Consider the following 22786-nt stretch of genomic DNA (forward strand, 5'->3'; position numbering starts at 1 on the left):
CTATCCAGTCTGATGTGAAAATGAATACCACCCCCTTTGAAAAGAGCAAACAGGACGTGGAAGATTGCAAGATATTCCAAGTCCTGAAGATGGTACAATTGAGCACAAGTGCCACATGGTTGATTTCCCCTTGCTTCCTTCTGCAATCCTCACCATCACCAAAGCCAGTCTTCAGCCATGTAATATCAAGAAATGGCTAAGAGCACTGGGACATGAAAGGCCATGAATCCAGACATCAACCTGACTACAGTAGCTATGTTCTTCCAGTACAGATACAACTCCAGCATCTATCTGAAAACTGCCTAGCTAATGTTCACCTATTGACAAATCAAATCCAGCTAACTAACACCCTATCAGTCTAACCACAATAATTAGAAAAATGATGGAAGGTGCTATTAAGTTACCATTAATTTCCAGTAATCTGTTCACTGTGTCCCTGTTTACAATGGCATGGCTGACTGGTTTAAGTGACTACTTGCTGGTGGCCAATGGAACAAAAAAAGCAACTAAATACTGCTAGTCACATTTTTTTCTGGTAAGTGGTGACCTGTGGCTTCCCTGGTGAAGTTGAGCTGAATCACCAGTACGTTCTGACGCTTCTGCCGTGTTGATGGAGTCTCGCTGGGACAGGATGGTTGCAGCATATCCGGGCTGGAATGGACTTGGAAGCAACTCGATGCGACAGGGCTGAGGTGAGGATAGATGAGAGATTTGATCGATTTAAGAATCAAGCTGAGCTGGAAAGATCGGGTACTGGCCATATCAAAGCAGCAGAACCTGAACCTGTGGGCAAGGAATGACCCGAAGTTTGGACAACTTAAGCACCGGGCCAGATTGAAATGGTTGGGGTCAGTGTCAGAGGCAAGAAGTGGGTCAGTTCAACTCACTGACCTACAGGGTTTGCTCATCTCTGTGCTCGACTGAGGCTGTGACCTGCAACAAGTAGACTTCTGGATCGGCTGCAGTGTGTTGTGAACTCCAGCTCTGAATGCTGCTTGCTTAATTTGTTTTCTATGCCCTCTCTCTGCACACTGATGTCTGTATTTCCCAATGGGTTCTATTGGGTTTCTTTGTTTAGTGGTTGCCTGCAAGGAGATGAATCTCATGCAACTGCTGTCCAATTCTGGACTGACATTGTGGTGGGAGCAACCTATCTCGACTTCAAGGCAAGCAGGTTAAAACACAAAGCAAAGTTCAAAGTAAAATTTATTATCAGAGTACATACTTGCCACCAGATACAATCCTGAGATTCTTTTTCCTGTGGGCATACTTAGCAAATCTATAAAACAGCAACTGTAAACAGAACCAATGGATAATAAACTGTGGAAATGCAGATATAAATAAATAGCAATAAATGACGAGCATGAAGTAAGAGTCTTTAAAGTGAGACCATTGGTTGTGGGATTACTAGAAGTAGAATGAGTGTAGTTATCCCCTTTTGTTCAAGAGCCTGATGATTGAGGAGTTGTAACTGTACTTAAAGTCCTGATGAAGGGTTTCAGCCCGAAACGTCAACTGTTTACTCTTTTCCATAGATGCTGCCTGGCCTGCTGAGTTCCTCCAGCATTTTGTGTGTGTTTCTAACATCTGCAGATATCCGTTATCTGTAAGTAGGGGCCGTGCACAATCCTGATTTGATTGAGACGGATGTGTGAAGCACGGAGGAACATCTGGCGAAACTTCTGACATGCCTGTGCTGCTGACGCTGCTACTGAGCGATCGGAGAGATCTCAAGAGAGGAAGGCCCCGAATCCTCGGCTTTGCCTGTTGCTTGGTGGCCGGAGCCGGGGTTGAAGCACTCGGCAGAGATGGTGCTCGGTGCTCGGTGTCGGAGGGCTGGTCGGAGGCACGAAGTTGTCGGAAGTTTTCGGACGGACTCACAGTTGGCTGTGCTCGGGTGCTTCCAGAGGCTGCATCGGGAAGTTTTGCCACGTTGGAGGTTTCTTCCTTCTGCCATCTGCGTGAGATGATGGGCTATCTGGGACTTTGAGACTTTTTTTTACCGTGCCCATGGTCTGCTCTTATCAAATTATGGTATTGCTTTGCACTGTTGTAACTGTATGTTATAATTATGTGGTTTTTTGGTCAGTTAGTCTTGGTCTGTCTTGTGTTTATGTGATATCATACTGGAGGAACATTGAATTTCCCCTTGGGGATGAATAAAGTATCTATCTATCTATCTATCTATCTAAAAGAGCATGATTTGGGTGGTGAGAACCTTTGATGATAAAAATTGCTTTCCTACAGCAATTTTTCATGTAGATGTACTCAAATAGTTGACAGGGTCTTACCTACAATTTTCTGGGCCAAATCTACTACCGTTTGAGTGGAAAACTGTACAGCAGGCATTAGCGTTCCCATACTAGACCATAATGCAGCCAGTCAGTACACTTCCCGCCACATACCTAGAGAAGTTTGCCAAGGTTTTTGATGGCATGTCGAATCTCTGCAGACTCCTGAGGAAGTAGAGGCACTGTCATACTTTCTTCATAATTTTATTTATATGATGCGTCCAGAACAAGTTCTCTAAGATAGTGACATCCAGGAATTTAAAGTTATCGTATCCCTCCAACTCAGATGATTACTTGCTCATGGACCCCTGGTTTCCCTCTCCTGAAATCTACAATCAGTTCCTTGGTCTTTTTGATATTATGTGAGAGGTTGTTATTACACCACTCAGCCAAATTTTCAAACTCCCTCCTGTACGCTGATTCATCACCACCTTTGATACAGCATTTTAATAGCTGGAGTTAAACCTCACAGAAAGGAAGCTGATTAGGATTGTTGAGAGTTAATCATCCCAGGAGTTCATCAGGGCATTTCCCAACGCCTAACTATCTTGATCAATAATCTACCTTCTACGACAAGGCCAGATCATGGAATTTTTGATAATGACAGCCCAAAAATCAGCAGATGAAGCAGCTGAAAACACTTGAAAACTCACAGCACAGGGAGATTTGTGGTAGATAACATTCACACTAGACAAGTTCCCAGCAATGTTCACTTTCACCAAGCTTTTCACTGGCACTACTATCATCTTGCTCCACACCATCAGCATGCTGATATGTAACAAGAAAACCAGCTGCTCCAGCCATGTACAAGAGTATCTCAAAGTCTGGGTATCCCATGGGGAGACACTCACCCTTCTCACACCCTTTCCACCACCATCAAGATCAAAGCAGGATTTTGAAGAAGTATTCTGCACTTGCTTGATTGAGTCCAACACAATGGTTGACACCCTCCAGCCAAAGCAGCTGAGTTTTTGGGTACCCAAGTCATCTCCCTAACCCCCATTCACTCCTCCACTGGTACAGTGTGCACCATCCACACAAAGCACTGTTCCAATAACTTTTGACAAAGCCAAGACTTCTATAAACGATCAAGCACTAGAGTCAGGCATCGTGAATACCACCATATACATGTTCCTCTCCAAATCTACACAAAACTGGACTCAGAAGTACACTGTATTCTTTAATTATCTTTGGACACAAATCATTTCTGATTTTTTGATGACTCTGCCATAGTTGGATGCATCAGCAAGGGAGATGAGGCTGAGTACAGGGCTACGGTGGGAAACTCTGTCACATGGTGTGAGCAGAATCATCTGCAGCTTAATGTGAAAAAGACTAAGGAGCTGGTGGTGGACCTGAGGAGGGCTAAGGCACCAGTGACCCCTATTTCCATTCAAGGGGTCAGTGTGGACATGGTGCAGAATTACAGATACCTGGCAATACGAATTGACAATAAACTGGACTGGCCAAAGAACACTGAGGCTGTCTACAAGGGGCAGAGCAGTCTCTATTTCCTGAGGTGACTGAGGCCCTTTAACATCTGCCAGACGATGCTAAGGATGTTCTACGAGTCTGTGGTGGCCAGTGCTATCATGTTTGCTGTTGTGTGCTGGGGCAGCAGGCTGAGGGTAGCAGACACCAACAGAATCAACAAACTCATTCGTAAGGCCAGTGATGTTGTGGGGGTGGAACTGGACTCTCCGACAGTGGTGTCTGAAAAGAAGATGCTGTCCAAGTTGCATGCCATCTTGGACAATGTCTCCCATCCACTCCATAATGTACTGGTTAGGCACAGGAGTACATTCAGCCAGAGACTCATTCCCCCGAGATGTAACACTGAGCGGCATAGGAAGTCATTCCTACCCATGGCCATTAAACTTTACAACTCCTCCCTCAGAGTGTCAGACACCCTGAGCCAATAGGCTGGTCCTGGGCTTATTTCCACTTGGCATGATTAACTTATTATTATTTATGGTTTTATATTGCTATATTTCTTCACTATTCTTGGTGGAGCTGTAATGAAACCCAATTTCTCTTGGGATCAATAAAGTATGTCTGTCTGTCTGTCTTAATCTCACTTTTCAACAGCACCCTAGAGGTCAAAAGGACTGTAGCAGTTCAAGGTGGCAAAATCATAACCTAAATAAAGCACAGGTTCCCTGTGAAAATAAATTCTGTTGCAAGTCTTGATCGAACAATAATCTGAGAGATAAATAGTTCTATGCATATAATATGAACTGGCAGACACATTACCAAATTAAAAGTACTATTCAATGCAGAATTATGCTAATAGACTAAATCTGCTCATTCAGCAGTTCACATGGTTAATAAAGCTCAGTTCTTAAATAAATTCTTTCAAACTATTAAAATTTGCTGGTTAAGTGAAGATGACTATGCAACAAATCTGTGCAAAGTTGTTATGGGCTATAATCATTCTACATACAAAAATACTTTCAACTCAGATCTTTCAAGGTCAATTGACTCCTGATTATCACCTATCAAGAACTTTTATTATTAGTATTATCTAGGCTATTATGATTAATCTATCAGTTATATAATGAAATAGCTGACATGAAGCATTTACTTTCTTTTTCCTGACATTCCTGGATAGCCACTCTCATTAAATAGAACTTTTGTATAGTAGAAAATCAAATTATTTTCAAATTATCTCAATTTTGTTAAAGTTATTCAATTAAGCAACAGACAATGCTGGACCACTTTGATATAAAAATAATTATTTTTGATTAGATCTTGCTGCTAGTTTTATGTACTATTAGTCAGAATCAGATATAATATCACCAGTATACATCATGAAATTTGTCGTCTTTGTGGCAACAGTACAATGCAATACATAATAGAGAGAAAACAGAATTATGGCGAGTATATATTAAATTGTTAAATTAAATATATAGTGCAAATATAGGAATAACAAGTAGTGAGGTCATGTTCATGGGTTCAATCTCCATTCAGGAATCGGATGTTAGAAGGGAAGAAGCTGTTCCCGAGTTGTTCAGTCTCTTCGGTCTCTCCTTCCTGATCGTAATGAGAACAAGGCACGAAATGGGCAATGGGGGTCCTTAATGGACTCTGCCTTTTTGAGGCATCGCTCCTTGAAGATGTCCTAGATACTATGGAGGCTAGTGCTCATTACAGAGCTGATTACATTTACAAGTCTTTGCAGCTTACTTCGATCCTGTGCAGTAGCACCCCCGCCCCACCCATACCAGACGGTGATGCAGTCAGTTAAGTTGCTCTCCACTGTACATATGTAGAAATTTGTAAGTGTCTTTGATGACATATCAAATCTCCTCAAACCCCTAATGAAATACAGCCACAGTCTTGCCTTCTTTGTAGCTGCATCAATATGTTGGGTCCAGGTTAGATCATCAGAGATACTGACATCCAGCAACCTGAAATTGCTCACTCTCTCTACTTCTGATCCCTCTGAGGACGGTCTGTGTTCCCTCATCTTACCCTTCCTGAAGTCCACAATCGGTCATTAATGGACATACCATTAAAATAAGGTGGATGGATATTTGCACCAAAGTGGTTTTCAGAATTCTAGATCCAACGATAATATTTGTCAGCAAACAGCAAGTCACTGCTCAAGTTCATTATGGAGCATTCCAAGATCTATCTAAATCACGATTGCAAAATTTAATTGCATGGTCTCACTACTTGGATGATACGAATGCCATTTTGGTCCTAATATAGGGGTCATTCTATGCCCACGTTTGTAATGAGACACAGAGACAGCTAAAATAAACCTCAAAGGATGCAGCAAATTCTGTAGATACACTAATGTTCTACACAAAGATATCCACCCTAGCCAGCACTTCTCACCAATTACACTTAAAAATAAATTGCAGCAATTCTTTGCTGCTATACAGACTGACTGGATAAAACTACTATGTTTTTGGAGCTTGAAATTGCAGATGATTGAGTGGCATTTGGAAGGATTGTACATGTTCATTTCAAGGCATCAGCATACCCATCTTCTCCTAACCACAGATGATTACTTGCCAATCTTCTGCAAGCATAGCACGATAGAGAGAAAGGTGGGAGAACATCCAGCATACAGAGACTTGACAGAAGAGGGGATGAGCAAGAGCCTCTTTTCAACAATGCACTTTAGTGATCAATTCTGCCCTGCTCCCCCCCCCCCCCCCCCCCAGTGACCACTCCCAGAAGTTATATCTTGAGATACATGCTTTGGTTATCATCTTTCAAAATTCTACATATGGAAGAGTAGCAAATGTTATCCCACTATTTAAGGAAGGAAAAAATGGGAATTATTGACCTGTGGGTAAATGCCAGCAGGTGGGGTGATGCTGAAGTGTATAATACATAACTTAACACCAGGAGACATGATACAACAAATTCTTCATAAACTTTTAGAAAGGAAATTGTGTTTGACCAATTTATTTTAGTACATAGCCATTATAGTCAACCAATGAGGTTTAGAAGGTTGTCCATAAAGTTCTGCACACAAGGTTACAACACAAAAAAAACAATTGGATGCATTGTGAATTGGTTAACAGACAGGAAGCAAAACATGGGGAAAAATGTCTCTTAGGATGGAAAACTTTGACTCATGTGGTACTGAAGGAATCAGCCCGAGATATTCAAAATCTACATCTCTAATTTGGCTCAAGGGGCCAAATGCAATAGTTAGCACATAAAACAGAATTGGGCAGGATTTTGAAGTGTGAAGAGGCTGTAAAGAATGTGACATACAAGTTGAGCGAGTGAGCATGAACGCAGCATCAGAATGTAGAATAAAAAAGTAATGCACAAGGCAGAAATGCAGTTTTTTTAAAAATGTGACAGACTGAGAAAGGTTGATGTTCGGGAGGATCTTTGTGGCACAAGTCACTGAAACCAACATGTTAATGCAGCAAGCAGTTAGTACAGCAATTTGTATATTGGTGTTTATTGCAGGAGGAGTAAATGGCTTAAACAATTGTACTGCTTTCATCTTAATCAATCCTTTGAATCAAGGAACATTTTCTTCTATATCAGTTAAGCATGTCATCAGTTAATGATCTATCTAAACCACAATTGCAAAATTTAACGGACAGGGCAGGCAATGCCTGATGTGCTAGGCTAGCCAGTAGCCTGAAGTAGTGGTTACTCGCAGGTTGGCGGCTAGTATAAAAGGAGAGCTTCACAGGCGTTCAGACATTCCAGAGGCCCAATCAGAATCGCGAGCAGAGCACTGAGAATTAAATAAAAGTACAGAAGGGGTAAACGCAGCAGCCTTGTTGGGAGCAGGCTAGCAGTGAGAGTAGGAGCGTCAGGCTTTGACTCAACAGGCCAAGGTCACAGGTTAGAAGATCTGGTCTTGGTTACCCATAGTAAAGTGCAGGCAAAATGGCACTTATGGTAGTGGAATGCTCTTCCTGTAGGATGTGGGAATTCATGGAACCTGATAGAGTCCCTGATACCTACCTGTGGGAAGTGCAGCCAACTCCAGCTCCTGAACGACTGCATTAAGGAGCTGGAGCTGGAGTTGAGTGAACTTAGGATCATCCAGGAGGCAGAGCAATTGATAGATATGACTTTTGAGCAGGTGGTTACACCTAGAATGCAGAATTCGGGGAGTAGATGGGTGAACACCGAGAGAGGTAAAGGGAGAAGGAAGTCAGTGCAGGGTCTCCCTGTGGCCATTCCCCTCAGCAACAGGTATAGCCCTTTGGATACTGCTATGGTGGATGACCCATTTTGGGCAAGGCAGCAGCAGCCAGACCAATAGCACTGTGGTCGGCTCTGAGCCTCAGAAGGGTAGAGTGAAGTCAGGTGGAGCAAAGGTCATAGGGATTGATAGTTAGGGAGACAGATAGGAGATTCTGAGGCAGCAGAAGAGACACCAGGGTAGTGTGTTGCCTCCTGGGTGCTAGGGTCCAGGATATCTCCAAGCGGTTGAAAAACATTTTTGAAGGTGAGGGTAAGCAGCCAAAGGTTGTGGTACATGTTGGTACCAATGACATAGGCAGGAGAGGGGTAGAGGTCCTACACAGTTTAGGGAGCTAGGAAGGACACCGAAGAGTAGGACCTCCAAGGTGTTAATTTCCAGATTACTCCCAGTGCATGAGTTAGTGAAGGCCAGAACAGGAAGATAACACAGATGAATTAGTGACTGAGGAGACTGTGCAGGGGGCAAGGTTTCAAGTTCTTGGATCATTGGACCCTTTTCTGGGGAAGGGATGACCTGTACAAGTGGGACGGGTTGCACCTGAACTGGAGGGGAACCAATGTCGTGGGAGGGAGGTTTGCTAATGCTATTGTAGAGAGTTTAAATTAGATTTGCCGGGGGGGGGGGGGTGGGGGGGGGATCCGAAAAGAGGCATAGGATGGCACACAAGTATAGACAGCTTGTAGGGAGTTTGTGAGGAAGAATAGGCAAATGATAGAACAAAGATGCATTCAGTCAGCTGGTTTGATATTTTAATGCAAGGAGTATCATAAGCAAGGTGGATGAACTTAGAACATGGATCAATACGTGGAGCTATGATGTTGAGGCCATTACAGAGACTTGGATATCTCAGGGGCAAGAATGGCTGCTGAGTGTGCCGGCCTTTAGACATTTCAAAAAGGACAGGGAGAGAGGCAAAAGAGGTGGGGGAGTGGCACTGCTACTCAGGGATAGTATTATGGCTGTAGAAATGTAGGAAGCCATGGTGGGATTGTCTACTGAGTCATTGTGGGTGGAAGTCAGAAAGAGGAAGGGGACAACAACATCCACCCCCCCCCCCCCCCCCCCGCTCCAAAGGTAACAGAGACATCGAGGACTAGATAGGGAGGCAGATTCTGGATGTTGTGATGGGTGATTTTAACTTTCCTAATATTGATTGGCATCTCCTTAGCACAAGGGGTTTGGATGGGGTGGTGTTTGTTAGGTGTGTTCAGGAAGGTTTCTTCATACAATATGTAGATAAGCCAACTAGAGGAGAGGCTGTACTTGATCTGGTATTGGGAAATGAACCTGATCAGGTGTCAGATCGTTTCTGGGAGAGCATTTTGGAGGTAGTGATCACAACTCCATCTCCTTTACTATAATGCCGGAGAAGGAAAGGAGCAGACAACTTGGGAAAACATTTAATTGGGGTAGGGGGAAATATGATGCTATTAGGTAGGAACTTGGGAACATAAATTGGGAGCAGATGTTCTCAGGGAAACTCATGGCAGAAATGTAGCTAATCTTCAGGGAACATCTGCATGGTGTTCTGCATAGGTATGTTCTGTTGAGGAACAGAAAGGATGGTAGGGTAAAAGAACCATGGTGTACAAAGGATGTAGAAAAATCTAGTTAAGAAGGAAAGAAAAGTTTATGAAAGGTTCAAGAAACTAGGTACTGTTAGAGGTCTAGAAAATGACAAGGGTGCCAGGAAGGAGCTCAGGAATGAAATGAGGAGAGCTCGAAGGGGCCACGAGAAGGCCTTGGTGAGCAGGATTAAGAAAAACCTCAAGGCATTCTACAAGTATGTGAAAAGCAAGAGGATGAGCCATGTGAGAATAGGACCAATCAGGAGTGATAGTGGAAGCATGTGCATGGAGCTGGAGCAGGTAGTGGAGGTACTTAATGAATACATAAATGGAGGTATATCACTAGTCCCCAGGACAGAGATCACATTCTGGAGCTTTCTCAACACTGTAGGAGCACCTTCTCTAGAAGGTCTATAGTTGTTCAAGAAGGCAGCAGCTCACTATCACCTTCGCAAAGGCAACTAGGAATTGACAGTATATTTTGGTCTTGCTGGCAGTACCCAGTTGCCAAGATTCAATAAACAATTATGGCCTCTCTCTGGGAGCAGTGCCCCAACAATCCTATAAATCTGCTGGATATTGCCTTCACTATTGACATCCTAGAACCATCAACATAGCAACTGAGTTCATAACAAATGTCTGGGATACCTCTGAATAGATGCCTCACATATTGGATGCTTCTATCACAGCAGTACTGGAAGCTAGACATTGTGCTATCATTAGGTTTCAACAGCTAAATAATTGTTGAACACTGTTCCCATTCTGAGAAGTAAATTTTCTGCAGAGGTCTGTACAGATTTGCTTCTAGATTTCCATTTGTTCAATGTTGCAAGCATAGTTTACAGCGTCCACTCTATGGCCACTATTAGGTACAGTACTGATCTTCTGCTGCTGGAGCCCGTCCACTTCAAGGTTGAACATGTTGTGCATTCAGAGTTGCTCTTCTGCACACCACTGTTATAGCACATGGTTATTTAAGTTACCGGTGTCTTTCTGTCAGCTTAAACCGGTCTGGCCATTCTCCTCCGACCTCTCTCAATAACAAGAAGTTTTCACCCACAGAACTGCCAACAACTGTTTTTTCAAAAAAGTCTTTAACATTGTTGTCTGTAAACTCTAGAGACTGTTGTGCATGAAAAATCCCAGGAGACGAGCATTTTCTGAGATACTCAAACCACCCTGTCTGGCACCAACAATAATACCATTAGATTACATTTCTTCCCCGTTCTGATGTTTGGTCTAAACAACTGAATCTCTTGATCTCGACTGTGTGGGAGATATCAGCGGAGTCACCACTGCAGGAGCAGCTATTGTGTGAATGGGCCTGGGTTACAGTGGCCAGGCTTCTGCTCAACAGCCTTCAGCAAGAACAGGCAGAGGCTCCAAGTAAGTTTCCATAAAGTCTCCCCCCGCCCCTCTTTCTTTGCCTATTTGTACAAAGCTAGAGTGTTGAGAAGAGATTCAGAGTTAATAGAAATGTTCTTTGTGTGAGATGTGGGAACTCCGAGAGACCTCAAGGCTCCCGGGTACATTATTGATTTTACCTGTCAATAATGGTGATGTGCTTAACTACAGCTATTTCTACTTCACCTTACACTTATTTTAAACTTCACATTGTTGTATCAGATGCTAAAATACAATAAGTATATTTAGTATTCTGCAAATTATTATTCACAAAGAAAGTTCTTATGAATGCTGTAAATTTAATGTACAAGCATTAAATCTCTGGAAATGTAACTAAAAGATGCTTTAGAATTGTTTAAGATATAAATAGAATGCTGACATTTTTATTCGCCCAACAATACTTGTATTAAATCAAGATCAGAGTTTGTTTTACAAAAGTCGCCATTCTACAATGTTGTAATTGTCTACTCCTAATAATCTTTCTTTCTTTTTCCTGTGGCTATTTGGATTCAGCCCCAGATTAAACACCATTACTATTTCAACAGCTTCTCCTGGGAGCTAATCACCACATTCCATTAACGTCGTTTGACTTGCTAACTCTGGAGCAGTACATTTCAGTTCCACTTCTACCTCAGTAACACAGAGCAATTCACAAAATTCCCATATAAAAATAAACTTAAGATGCTGTAAATTAGTAAAACAAAAGCTATTTACAGATTCAATAAAATATCAACTAAAAAAGTGAGTGTGTAATGAAGGTAATCACAGATCCTTAAAAGGCTAAAGCAGGACAGAGTGGGAGGGTATAAAGAATTGACAGAGACGTTAAACAAGTACTTCATATCTGTGGAAAACAAAAACCCAGGCACAGCAGGCAGCCCAGGGATAAATAGGTAGGAGTAATGTCAAAGAATTTCATTCATGGACTGGAGAAGTCAATGTATCTAATGGCCTACATCATAGAGTTCTAAAAGAAATGGCTGCAGAGAGGGGTGATGGATTGGTTGAAATACACAAAATTTCCTTCATTTCTAGAAGAAAGCAGACTAATAAAGCAACACAAGTAAACACTATTTTCAGGTGAGGAGCAATAGAGAAAAGAGAACTACTAATCAGCTGGTATGATATCAATTAAGACCACAAGACATAGGAGCAGAATTAGGCCATTCAGCCCATTGAATCAACTCCAGCTGATCTATTTCCCATTCAGCCCCAATTTCCTGCCTTCTCCCTGTATCCCTTCGTACTCTGGCTAATTAAGACTATCAGCCTCTGCCTTAAATATGCCCAATCACTTTGCATCCACAGCTGCCCTTTCTAATGAATCCTGTTCACTAATTAGGTGCAGTCCAACTCTGGAAAAACTGCCGCAAAACACTGCCTTTTTAATCTCCAACCAAAATTGTCTGAAAAAATGCCAGAATCCAATATTATGGGGATTATAAAAGGACACTGATAAAAACATCATTATGAAGCAGATTATTTTATGAAGAAATTATGTTTGATGCATTGGTACATTGAGAATCTAGGAGGGGTGGAATCAGGGAATAAGTAGATGTGGTATATTTAAATGTTCAAAATCATTTAAGAAATGACACAAAAGTCTATTTAAATAAAGAGTCCCTTGGAGTTGACAGTGATATATTTGCACAGGTAGAGTTGTTGGCTAATGGACAGAAAACAGAAAGCAGAGGCTCACTTGCACATGGGCAAGCACTGTCATGTGGCATATGTGAATGTAATTTACCCAGATTTGCCAATGATGTATGCCAAAAAGAACGTAGAGTTTGCACACAATTAAATGGCTGGACATGGTGACTGGCGCACAGAAATGACGTAGGTAAATGTGAGTGTCCACTTTGACAGGACGAATGCTGGAGTTCAGCAAGACTTAGTTGCCCTCAGTTATGAGTTGTGCAAAGTTATTACACAAATATACCAAGCAATGAGAAACACAGCATGTTTCTCAGTGCAAGGTGGATAAAGTACTAATATATGAAAGTCTTGCAGCAATTGGGAACAGCGAGAGAAACATTTACAGTTTTGTACTTATTAAAAGAGGGAAAACTGATGCAAGTGTGACCAAAGTTTACAAGATTCATTCCTGGAACTAGAGGAAATATTGAATGGAGTACAATGTGAAGTTTGAAGTTTAAAGTTCAAAGTAAATTTTATGATCAAAGTACATACATGGCACCACATACAACCCTGAGATTCTTTTTCTATAGCAAGTCTATAGAATAGCAACCAAGCTGCAAACTCACGGAATTGTTAACTGTAAACAAACTGTGCAAATGCAGATATAACTAAATAGAAATAAATAACAATACAACAGAGTCCTTACATTTTTTAAAAGGGAGATGCAATCTTACCTGAAACAGAAGAACTTAATAAGATCATTCCCCTAGACTGAGAAGGAAAATGAAGGGTGTGATCTCAGGATTAAGGAATCAACATGCAAAACCGAATTCAGGAGATTTTTTTTTATTTCCCCAGTAGGCTGTGAATCTTTATTGCAAAGGATTGTGGATCACCACACACTCAAGGCCATGGCTGATTTTAATAGAACCAAGAAAAAAGGTGATCATATAGGAAGAACACAAAACATGATCTTAGAAACACAGAAAATAGGTGCAGGAGTAGGCCATTTGGCCCTTTGAGCCTGCACTGCCATTCAGTATGATCATGGCTGATCATCCAATTCAGAACCCTGTACCTGCTTTCTCTCCATACCCCCTGATCCCTTTAGCCACAAGGGCCATATCTAACTTCCTCTTAAATATAGCCAATGAACCGGCCTCAACTGTTTCCTGTGGCAGAGAATTCCACAGATTCACCACTCTCTGTGTGAAGAAGTTTTTCCTCATCTCGGTCCTAAAAGGCTTCCCCTTTATCCTTAAACTGTGACCCCTCGTTCTGGACTTCCCCAACATCGGAAACAATCTTCCTGCATCTAGCCTGTCCAATCCCTTTAGAATTTTATACGTTTCAATAAGATCCCCCATCTTGTCAAATGCAGTTTCTAATGGCCACATCTACTTCCCCTCGTTAGAAAATGTATTTTTGTTTAAAGTGAATAGGGAAACTACAATCAACCACCTCTAATCAGTCACAAAAACTAGAAAGAACAAATGAATCTCAGCACCAATTGCCAAATGGAATAATTCCCATCTGAAATCTGAGTGTGTGCTATCTACAAATATATTGGAAAAATAGTAGTGTTGCCCAAGGAACACTGACATTTGGTTTAACAGACAACTACAGGGGGCACAAACCCTTGATTGTGAACTGCCAATGCAAGCAAAAATCAGGCAAAGCAAAATAACATCACCTTCCCCCAGACCCACTCGCTTCCAAGCATGTCCAAGTGAACTCCTTCTCCACACCAATCTCTGCAACTAACCAAACTCTGCAATTTTTCCACCCTGCACCCACCATTTGGCAACCTCCCTTTGGCAACCTCCCAGTTACAAGAATGGAGATATTCATTTATTCAAGACATTCACTGTTTCTTTACATTCCTTCCAAATGAACCAGAGGCCTCCCCCTCAATGACAAGCAAAGCTACATCAGCAACCTTCAGAATTTCCAAAACTACCTCAGATCTGTCCTGGTTTGCAGTACAGTTTCATCCAAACTTTGAGTGATGCCCTTTTATTCTGTGGCTGCGCCCTCCAGTGCTAAATTCTCCCACTACTGGAAATGTCCTCTCCACATCCAGTCTAGCTAGGCCTTCCAATATTCAGTAGGTTACAACAAGGCACAAGAAGGCATGACAATGTCTCTGCTCAGAAGTTTGTACAGATTCTGCATGTCATCTAAAACTTCAACAAAACTTCTATATATGCCTTCTATAAAAGGCAAAATTCACAGCTTCCTCAATATTACCTGCCCCTCCACCTATCTTTGTATGATCTGCCAGCTTGGTCACAATGCCATCAGTTCTGTTGTCCAGATCATTAAAACGTAACATGAAAATTTGTAGCTCCACCATGGATCTCTGTGGAAAACCAGTCACGAGCAAACAAGTAAAGGCTCCATTCACTGAACACTTTGCTTCCTGTCAGTCAGTCAATGTTCTGTCCATGCTAGAATGTTTCCTGGAATACCACAGGCCATTACGTTGTTAATGAGCCACATGTGTTGTACCTTGTCAAAAGCCTTCAGAAAATCCAAGTGAACAATATTCACTGATTCTCCTTAGTCTAACCGGTTTGTTATTTCCTCAAAGAATTCCAACAGATTGTCAGGCAAGATTTCCCCTCAAAGAAACATCCTGACTTTAGCCTATTTTATCATGTGCCTCCAAATACCCTGAAACCTCATCCTTAACAATGGACTAACATCTTTCCAATCACTGAAGTCATGCTAACCGGCCAATAATTTCTTCTGTTTGCCTCCTTCCCTTCTTAAAAACTGGAGTGACATTTGTGATTTTCCAGTCCTCCAGAACCATTTCAGAATCTAGTGATTCCTGAAAGGTCATTACTAGTGCCGCCACAGTCCCTTCAGCTACCTCTTTCAGCGGGTGATGGGCTGCAGATATGATCCTACCAAAGGAGGTAGGAGGTGCTCCTTCCCTCCACTATCCTGCACGTCACCCATGGGCAAGGTGTAGCACCTGCTTAACACCCCCTGCCCAATCCCAAATGTTACTTGACACTCTTGAATTACTAGCATGCTGCTGGAGTTTTCTACAATGAAGTTTGGTGCAAAATAATTATTTAGTTCATCTGCTGCTTCATCTCCCAGTTATACCTCTCCAGAGTAATTTACAGTGGCCTAACATCCACTTTTGCTTCCTTTTTACTCCTTACATATCTGAAAACAACTCTTGATATCCTCTTGGCTAGCTTACCTTTATACTTCACTTTTTCTCTACTCATTGAATTTTAGTTGCATTCTGATGGTTTTGAAAGTTTCCCAATCCTCTAGCTTCCCTCTAGTTGTTTTCTTGCTATACTGTATGCCCCTCGTTTTTATGCCACCTTTGACTTGCCTTGTTAGCCACAGTTGCCTCAACATCCTTTTAGAATGTTTCTTCGAGATGAACCGATCCTGTATCTTCTGAATTACTAACCAACTCCAGCCATTACTGCCCTGACATCACCTCTGCTAGTGTCCCTTTTCAGTCAACTTTGGCCAGTTCCTCTCTCATGCCTCTGTAGTTCCTTTTACTACAGGGTAATACCAATGCATTCAATTTTATTTTCTCCCTCTCAAACTTTTAGGGTGGACTCTACCATATTATGATCATTACCTTCCAAGCATCCCTTTACCTTAAGCTCCCTAATTACATCTAATTTATTACACAACAGCCAATCCAGACTTGCCTTTTCTCCTAGTGCACTCAACCACAAGCTGCTCTAAAAAGCCATCTTGTAAGCATTCTACAAATTTCCCCTCTTGGGATCCAGCACCAACCTAATGTTCCTAATCTCACCTTCTCAATTAAATCTCCCTTGACTAATGTTACATTGGCGTTTATACATGCTTTCTCTATCTCCTATTGTAATTTGTGCTCCACATCCTGTCTATCTGACAGCCTAGATATGACTCCCACCTGGGTGTCCTTACCACTGCAGTTTCTTGCCCCCACTCTCAAGGAATCTACATCTTCAGAACCTATGAACCATTTTTCTAATGATTGGTTAAAAAATGAAAACAACAAAGCTACCCCATCCCCTCTGTCTACCTGCCTGTCCTTTCAATACAATGTACATCCTTGGATGTCGAGCTCCCAGCTGTGATCTCCTTTCAACCATGACTCTGTGGTGCCCACAATGGCATACCTACCAACTTCTAACTGCACTTCAAGATTATCTGCCTTATTTTGTATAATGAATGCATTTCAATACAACACCTTCGTCTTGTATTCAACACCCTTCTTTTGAATTTTGTCTCTAAGCTGCCTGAAGTGGTCTTATTCCTTTCTAAAGATAAACTTTTTATCTTAATCTTTATTCTGGAGACATCAGTAACCCTCTTTGGCACAGTCCTTCCCTCTTACTTTATCCATACCATTCCAAGCTATTGAACCCAATGCACACTATTTACCTAACACAATTCGCCAGGACCCTGGTCCCAGCTTGACTCAGGTGGAGCCCATCCAACAGCTCCGTCCTTCCCCTATGCTAGTGTCAATGTCCCCCCTCCCCCCAGTTTTGTTCTCCAAGGTCAAGTCCTATATTTTGTTACTCAGTAGGCTGACAAGGGTAGTTTCCTTTCATCTGGTGAACAGATCTTTATCTTGCAGATGCTGAACATCAATTCTGTCATCTCCTCCTCCCTTTGAGGATTGATAACTACATAATCAAGCATTAGATCATCGGTGGGCAGACGGTCACTGATGTCCTCTCCTCTACAGATCTGCCCCCCAAACACACATATTTTAATGGATCCCCAGATTCATCTTGACACGACAATGTTTGTGGTCTTGTTAGATTCCTCACTTACTAACAGGCCTACTCCCATATTTATCCCTTTAATACAGTGGCAGATGTTTCTTCTCCATGAGGATCTTACTCAAGTCTTATTTTAAGTCTTATCCTATCTATTAAATCCTTTGTGATAACAGATACAATGTGGCCAATACTTGCTTGATAAAGAGAGCAAATCAAATGGAAGAGGTTTATCTATTGATAGAGCAAAGACATTGGAAAGACACAACAATTCATATCAGTTTATATAAACATCTGCCAGCATCTGTCTCGGAGCTACTGCCATTCTTGCAGTTTAGTTTGAGTCCTTCCAAATTATAATGAATTATTTATGATAAATAAATTTGTTCCATTTCTTTGGCAGCCTTCCGAAGGCACACAGTTACTTGCAGTACTCGTCAATGTTTTTTTCTAAAATTGTTTTTAAATAAGTCTTTATAGTCAATTCCAGACCGGTTACTCAGATCATTTGAGAAAAGCAAAATGGCCAGGGTTGATCTTATGGCTGTTAACATTGTTTTCTTCAGCGAAACAACTAATGAGAATTTATAGAACAGAATGCAATAGAGAAATCTGGCAAAGCTGAGAAAATGAGCTTTGATCGAGCTTTAATCAGCTGTTTTTTCCTTGTTCTCTCTAGCAACTGACCAAATTGACCAGCTGGCTGGCTGCCGGATGAGAAGCCACCCGAGCGAGGCTGCTGGATCTTGTGTCTGCGGACACAAGCAGCGAGGCTGACACCAAGCGCAGGTGGGACTTCAGGTACAGCAGGTGACTTGCAGCACCTTTTGTTGCAAGTGAGTGTAATGTGGCATTATCCACATCAAGCTTCACTTGTCCCTCCCGTTGCTGCCAACTTCCCAAATCTTGGCAAGTACATCTGGCATCTATTACATGTAAATCTGCTTCCTAATTGTACTGGGATATTTTTAAGTTATTAACAGTGTTTCACCTCTTAAAAAATGCAGTACAAACCCTAGGGTAAAGAAATAAATCATTTTCACACCAGTAAACACAAGTGAGGCAAGTCAGGACTGCATTTAAGGTTCAAATTGTATCACCCATTTCATTCACTGTTTTTCCAGCCTGACATCCACACGACTGGTGTCAGTTTTATAACCATGTTATTTAGCACCTCTTTCTACCTCATCATGGCCTTTGCATATTATTCATCTACCTGCACTGCACTTTCTCTGTAACTCCACATTATATACAGCATGCTGGTATTGTTTCTCCACGTACTACCTTCATGTACTTATGGAATGGTCAGTTTGGATGGCATGCAAATCGCAGCTTCTTCCTGTATGCTGGTACATATGAACATAATAATCATTTACCTCTTGAAATTCTATACAAAACTCTATGTATCAAAGACCTACTAAAATGTATTAAACATCACGATTCATGATAATGCCTTCTTAATTATCCCATGCTTTTCTAGGTTTTATCTTAATTTTTGCCACGTTTTATGTTTAATCCCAAGTGGATCCAAAGCCATTTGTGTGATAAACAAAGTGATAGTTAAATAATGTTATGACTCAGGGGCCAGAACATAAATATATGCTCCACATACTACTTAATACAAGTACCCAAGTCTCAGTACATGTATTTGCCTCCCTTAAATAGTGCACATTAAAAGTTAATGAGTTTACTACTCATAAATGGAGAGAATACTCCTTTAGTAAGCCAGTAATTTCTTCTTGCTCTTTTAACATGAAAACAATTAAAAAACTCAGTCGCAATAATCCAAACTGAAGATTCAATCTTGGACTAAGTGACCTTTCCAATAAACATTATGTGGATAAAGAATTCATATATTAGAATTACACCCATATCTACTGTATTTATATTTCATTTCAAATCAGTTAAACATGAGTTGTCAGCTGACACTTTAAATGTAAAAATGTATTTATTTAGCGTTTCAGTGCAGAGTAGGCCATTCAAGCCACACCGCCTAACAATCTGCCAATTTAATGCTCACCTAATCACAGGACAATTCATCTACCCGATATACCTTTGGGCTGCGGGAGGCAACCAAAGGAAACTCACACAGTCATAGGGACAATCTACAAACTCCCTACAGACAGTGGCAGGAATTGAACCCTGGTCACCTGTACTAACCACTACACTACCGTGTCACTGGGCTTTTCTAATGCCACTGAATTTCAACGTGTCTATTCTTTCTATTGGCAGAGACGGTAGGTGACTTTGGTCCATTCTTAAGAAAAAAAACTCCAAAAAGGCAGAAGAATGAAATCACAATTTGGAGTCTAGTAAGCTTTTGCTGGACAACAGGAGGATTTTCACATACACTTCAGTCCCAGCACTTAAACATGTACAATATTCTACCAGAAGATCAGACCTACTGGCAAGGCAATTTGCCCCATACGGAATACACGTCTGCTCCCAAGGTGTAAATTAAGAAAAGTGTGTGCAACAACACAGGGCTAAAACCAGAAACTCTTGTTAAGTACTCAGTAGGTCAGACAACAGTTGTGAAAAGTGAAATAAAATTAATGTTTCAGATTGAAGACTTTTCATCAGAATTGGGAAAGGAAGAAAACAAGTGAGTTTAATTTTAATCTATTAATCAGATTGTTGCTGCTGTTCAGTTGAGTCCGACTCTTTGTGACCTCATGAACAAAAGGCCCATAGGGTTTTCATGGTGAGATACAGAAGTAGATTGCAGGCTTTTCTTCCGCGCAGATACCGCTGCTACCCAGGTTGGGACCCAGCTGGGTTTGAACTCAGGACCATCTGCCCCCAAGTCCAGTGCTAATGCCACTACACCACCAGCCAGCCCACCAGATTTATTACCACACAAAGCCCGGTCCTACTCTATCAGGAATTACCTAGTTAATATTATGGAAATGAGTTGGTGATTATCCACTTAATGACAAACATAGTCTAATGAGGGTTTCATAAGATTATAAATGGTAAGTATTTTCTTTGACAGGTGGATGTAATTTCATTGCTGCAGCGGAATAACTTGGTGAAGCCAGCCTTAGCCTCGATCCATGTTGTATTTCTTGTTACAGGATCCCAGCTGACTCACCAGTACAATACCAACAGGTGCATGTTTGGACGCTAAGCCGAAGACATGTCTGCATTCTCAGGTTTGAACAAAGGTCTCCACAGGAAAACGAGGAGACTTGTGTCCTAGACAGCATATATCCATTACCCAACAAAGATCGGTTATTGCTGTTCATGTGACCACAGTTCCAGTGGAACACAAATGGTTAAATTGGTTGTGAAGTGCTTTGGGACATTTGTAAGGTACTATATAAATGCAAATCTCACTTTGCTTTTTATCCAGTACATTTTGTCAGAGCTCTTTTATTTAAAAAATAAATGTTATTTACAATAAAAATTATACAAAGAAAGAAACCGAGAAAACACTTGTGCATTCATGGTCTTCACATCCAATCAGGAGTTTTCTCTTACTGTGCTGTTTCAGGCAGACCAAAGGATGTCTTTCTAGGCGTTCCTTCATGTCAGAGCAGCAAATCGACTAGTAGCTTCAGCCTACCTTCAAGCACTTGGGGTCATTCCTGCATTTTCTCCTCCTTTCTTTGGTTAGGTGGCCCACCAACATCGCCGCTACTGTGATATACTGCGGAGCTCTGAACTGCTCTGCAGGCTGTGGTACGCTTTGTCTCTAACTAAAACATGTTGCTTCCTTGGTCTAGAATGCCCACGGGCAAGTGTTGGTTCAGCAAGTGCTGGCTCTTACACACACACACACACACACACACACACACACACACACACACACACACACACACACACACACACACACACACACACACACACACACACACACACACACACACACACACACACACACACACACACACACCCGTGGACGTTTCGGACCGAGACCCTTCATCAGGGCACACTCATGGCGCTTAATCCTCTGCCGGTCCCGATTTATTCTGCAAGTGTCGCTGGTCACGTGGCGAAGGATTGAGTACCACAAAATAATCCAGGCGTTCGGGTTCGCTCAACTGGACAAGTCTCCTGCATCACGGTCGTTCAGAGGAAAACTGTGCGACGCCGCGTTCACGGATTTCCAGGAGGGATACTGTGGCGTTGTCGTTCAATGGGGAGATCCCCTCACTTGAAGCTCTCGTTTACAGAGAGCACCATCCACCTGCCAGTTCAAATCGCCGAGAATAGACAATTTACAAGAATAACCTGATAGAAATGTCAAGGCTGGAAGCCTCTCCCCCGAATACATGTTTCCATGCAAAACTTTAACACGACATGATGAAAAAAAGAGAGCGTAACTCACTTGGTAACACCGTTATCCACGTAGGTGGTTTTGTAGAAGCCGACCAGCGAGCCCAGGAGGCTGTTGTTGAAGTGCAGCGTTAGCACATACTGCTGATCCGCAGAAGTGGCGGGCAGTGCCTTCTCGGCTTCCAGCACCAAGTACTGGTGGGTTTTGTACTGGAAGCAGCGGCTCAGGGTGAGCGGGCTGGGTTTCCCCAAGCCTGCCTTCAGCCCGAGGGTGGGCTGCTGAGTCAGGTAGCTCTCCTTAGTGTGCAGCCAAATGTACTTGGAGGATCGGTTGGTGCGGATGTAGATCTCCACCACACCGGTGTAGTAGCCTTCCTCCATAAACGGCGTGAGGTGCAACTGGTAGTGCTCTGGGTTGATGTAGTCAGGCAGCCGAAAGTTGCTCCACGGCCCGCTCGAGTCCGTGATGGGGGGGCAGAAGCTGGGGATCGGCGGCTGGCTGCTACCGGTCGGAGCCGGGGGCTGGCTGCTGCCGGTCGGGGCCGGGGGCTGGCTGCCGCCGGTCGGGCTGGCGGTGGTCGTCTTCAAGCTCTCGTCGCAGGCTTGCGACTGTTTGCGATTGCTCAGCCCCACTCCCAGACCCACAGCCAGGCCCACGGCGACTAGCAGCCCACACAGGACGATGGCGATGTACTTGCATCGAAAAAACTTTTCTTTCCGCTCCCCCTTGTCGTAATCCATGGGCTGCATTTGCTCGCTGTCTTTTACCAGTTGGCACGGCGGCAAAGTGTGTTATGCCAACCAGTCCCTCGCACCGCAGTTTGCGCTGTGCGGGAACGAAAGTTTAGCCAGCAGAAGGAACAACGTCCCAGCTCTTACTGCCTGGCTTGGGACGTCCCGCGCGGCTTAAATATGAGCGCTGCGTTAATTACTGAGGAGTTCCTCTCGCAGGCAGAGGTCGGTGGCCAGCCAACACCCAGCCGTCATACAGCCTCGGCTCCAGAGATGCAAAGTGCAAGCTTAACTTTTCGCAGTCTCTCTTCACCTTCATCAACCGGGGAGTTCACTGCGATTTCTTATAACGATTTTACTTTAGTTTCACTATCAGTGCAAATTATTCTGCTAATTTTATGGTTTTTTTTA

General features: G+C 42.5%; 1 protein-coding gene across 1 annotated transcript in view; it reads right to left on the bottom strand.

Moving 5' to 3' along the window:
* Positions 1-22534, bottom strand: part of enpep (glutamyl aminopeptidase) — an 84366-nt gene extending 61832 nt beyond the window's left edge. The window contains exon 1 of the mRNA XM_073043055.1: positions 21696-22534. Within this exon, the coding sequence (XP_072899156.1) occupies positions 21696-22393 (698 nt within the window). The 5' untranslated portion in view covers positions 22394-22534. The remainder of the gene's footprint in view (positions 1-21695) is intronic.
* Positions 22535-22786: the final 252 nt, after the last annotated feature.

This window comes from Hemitrygon akajei, chromosome 4 (genome assembly GCF_048418815.1).
Source record: "Hemitrygon akajei chromosome 4, sHemAka1.3, whole genome shotgun sequence".
Lineage (NCBI taxonomy): Eukaryota > Metazoa > Chordata > Chondrichthyes > Myliobatiformes > Dasyatidae > Hemitrygon > Hemitrygon akajei.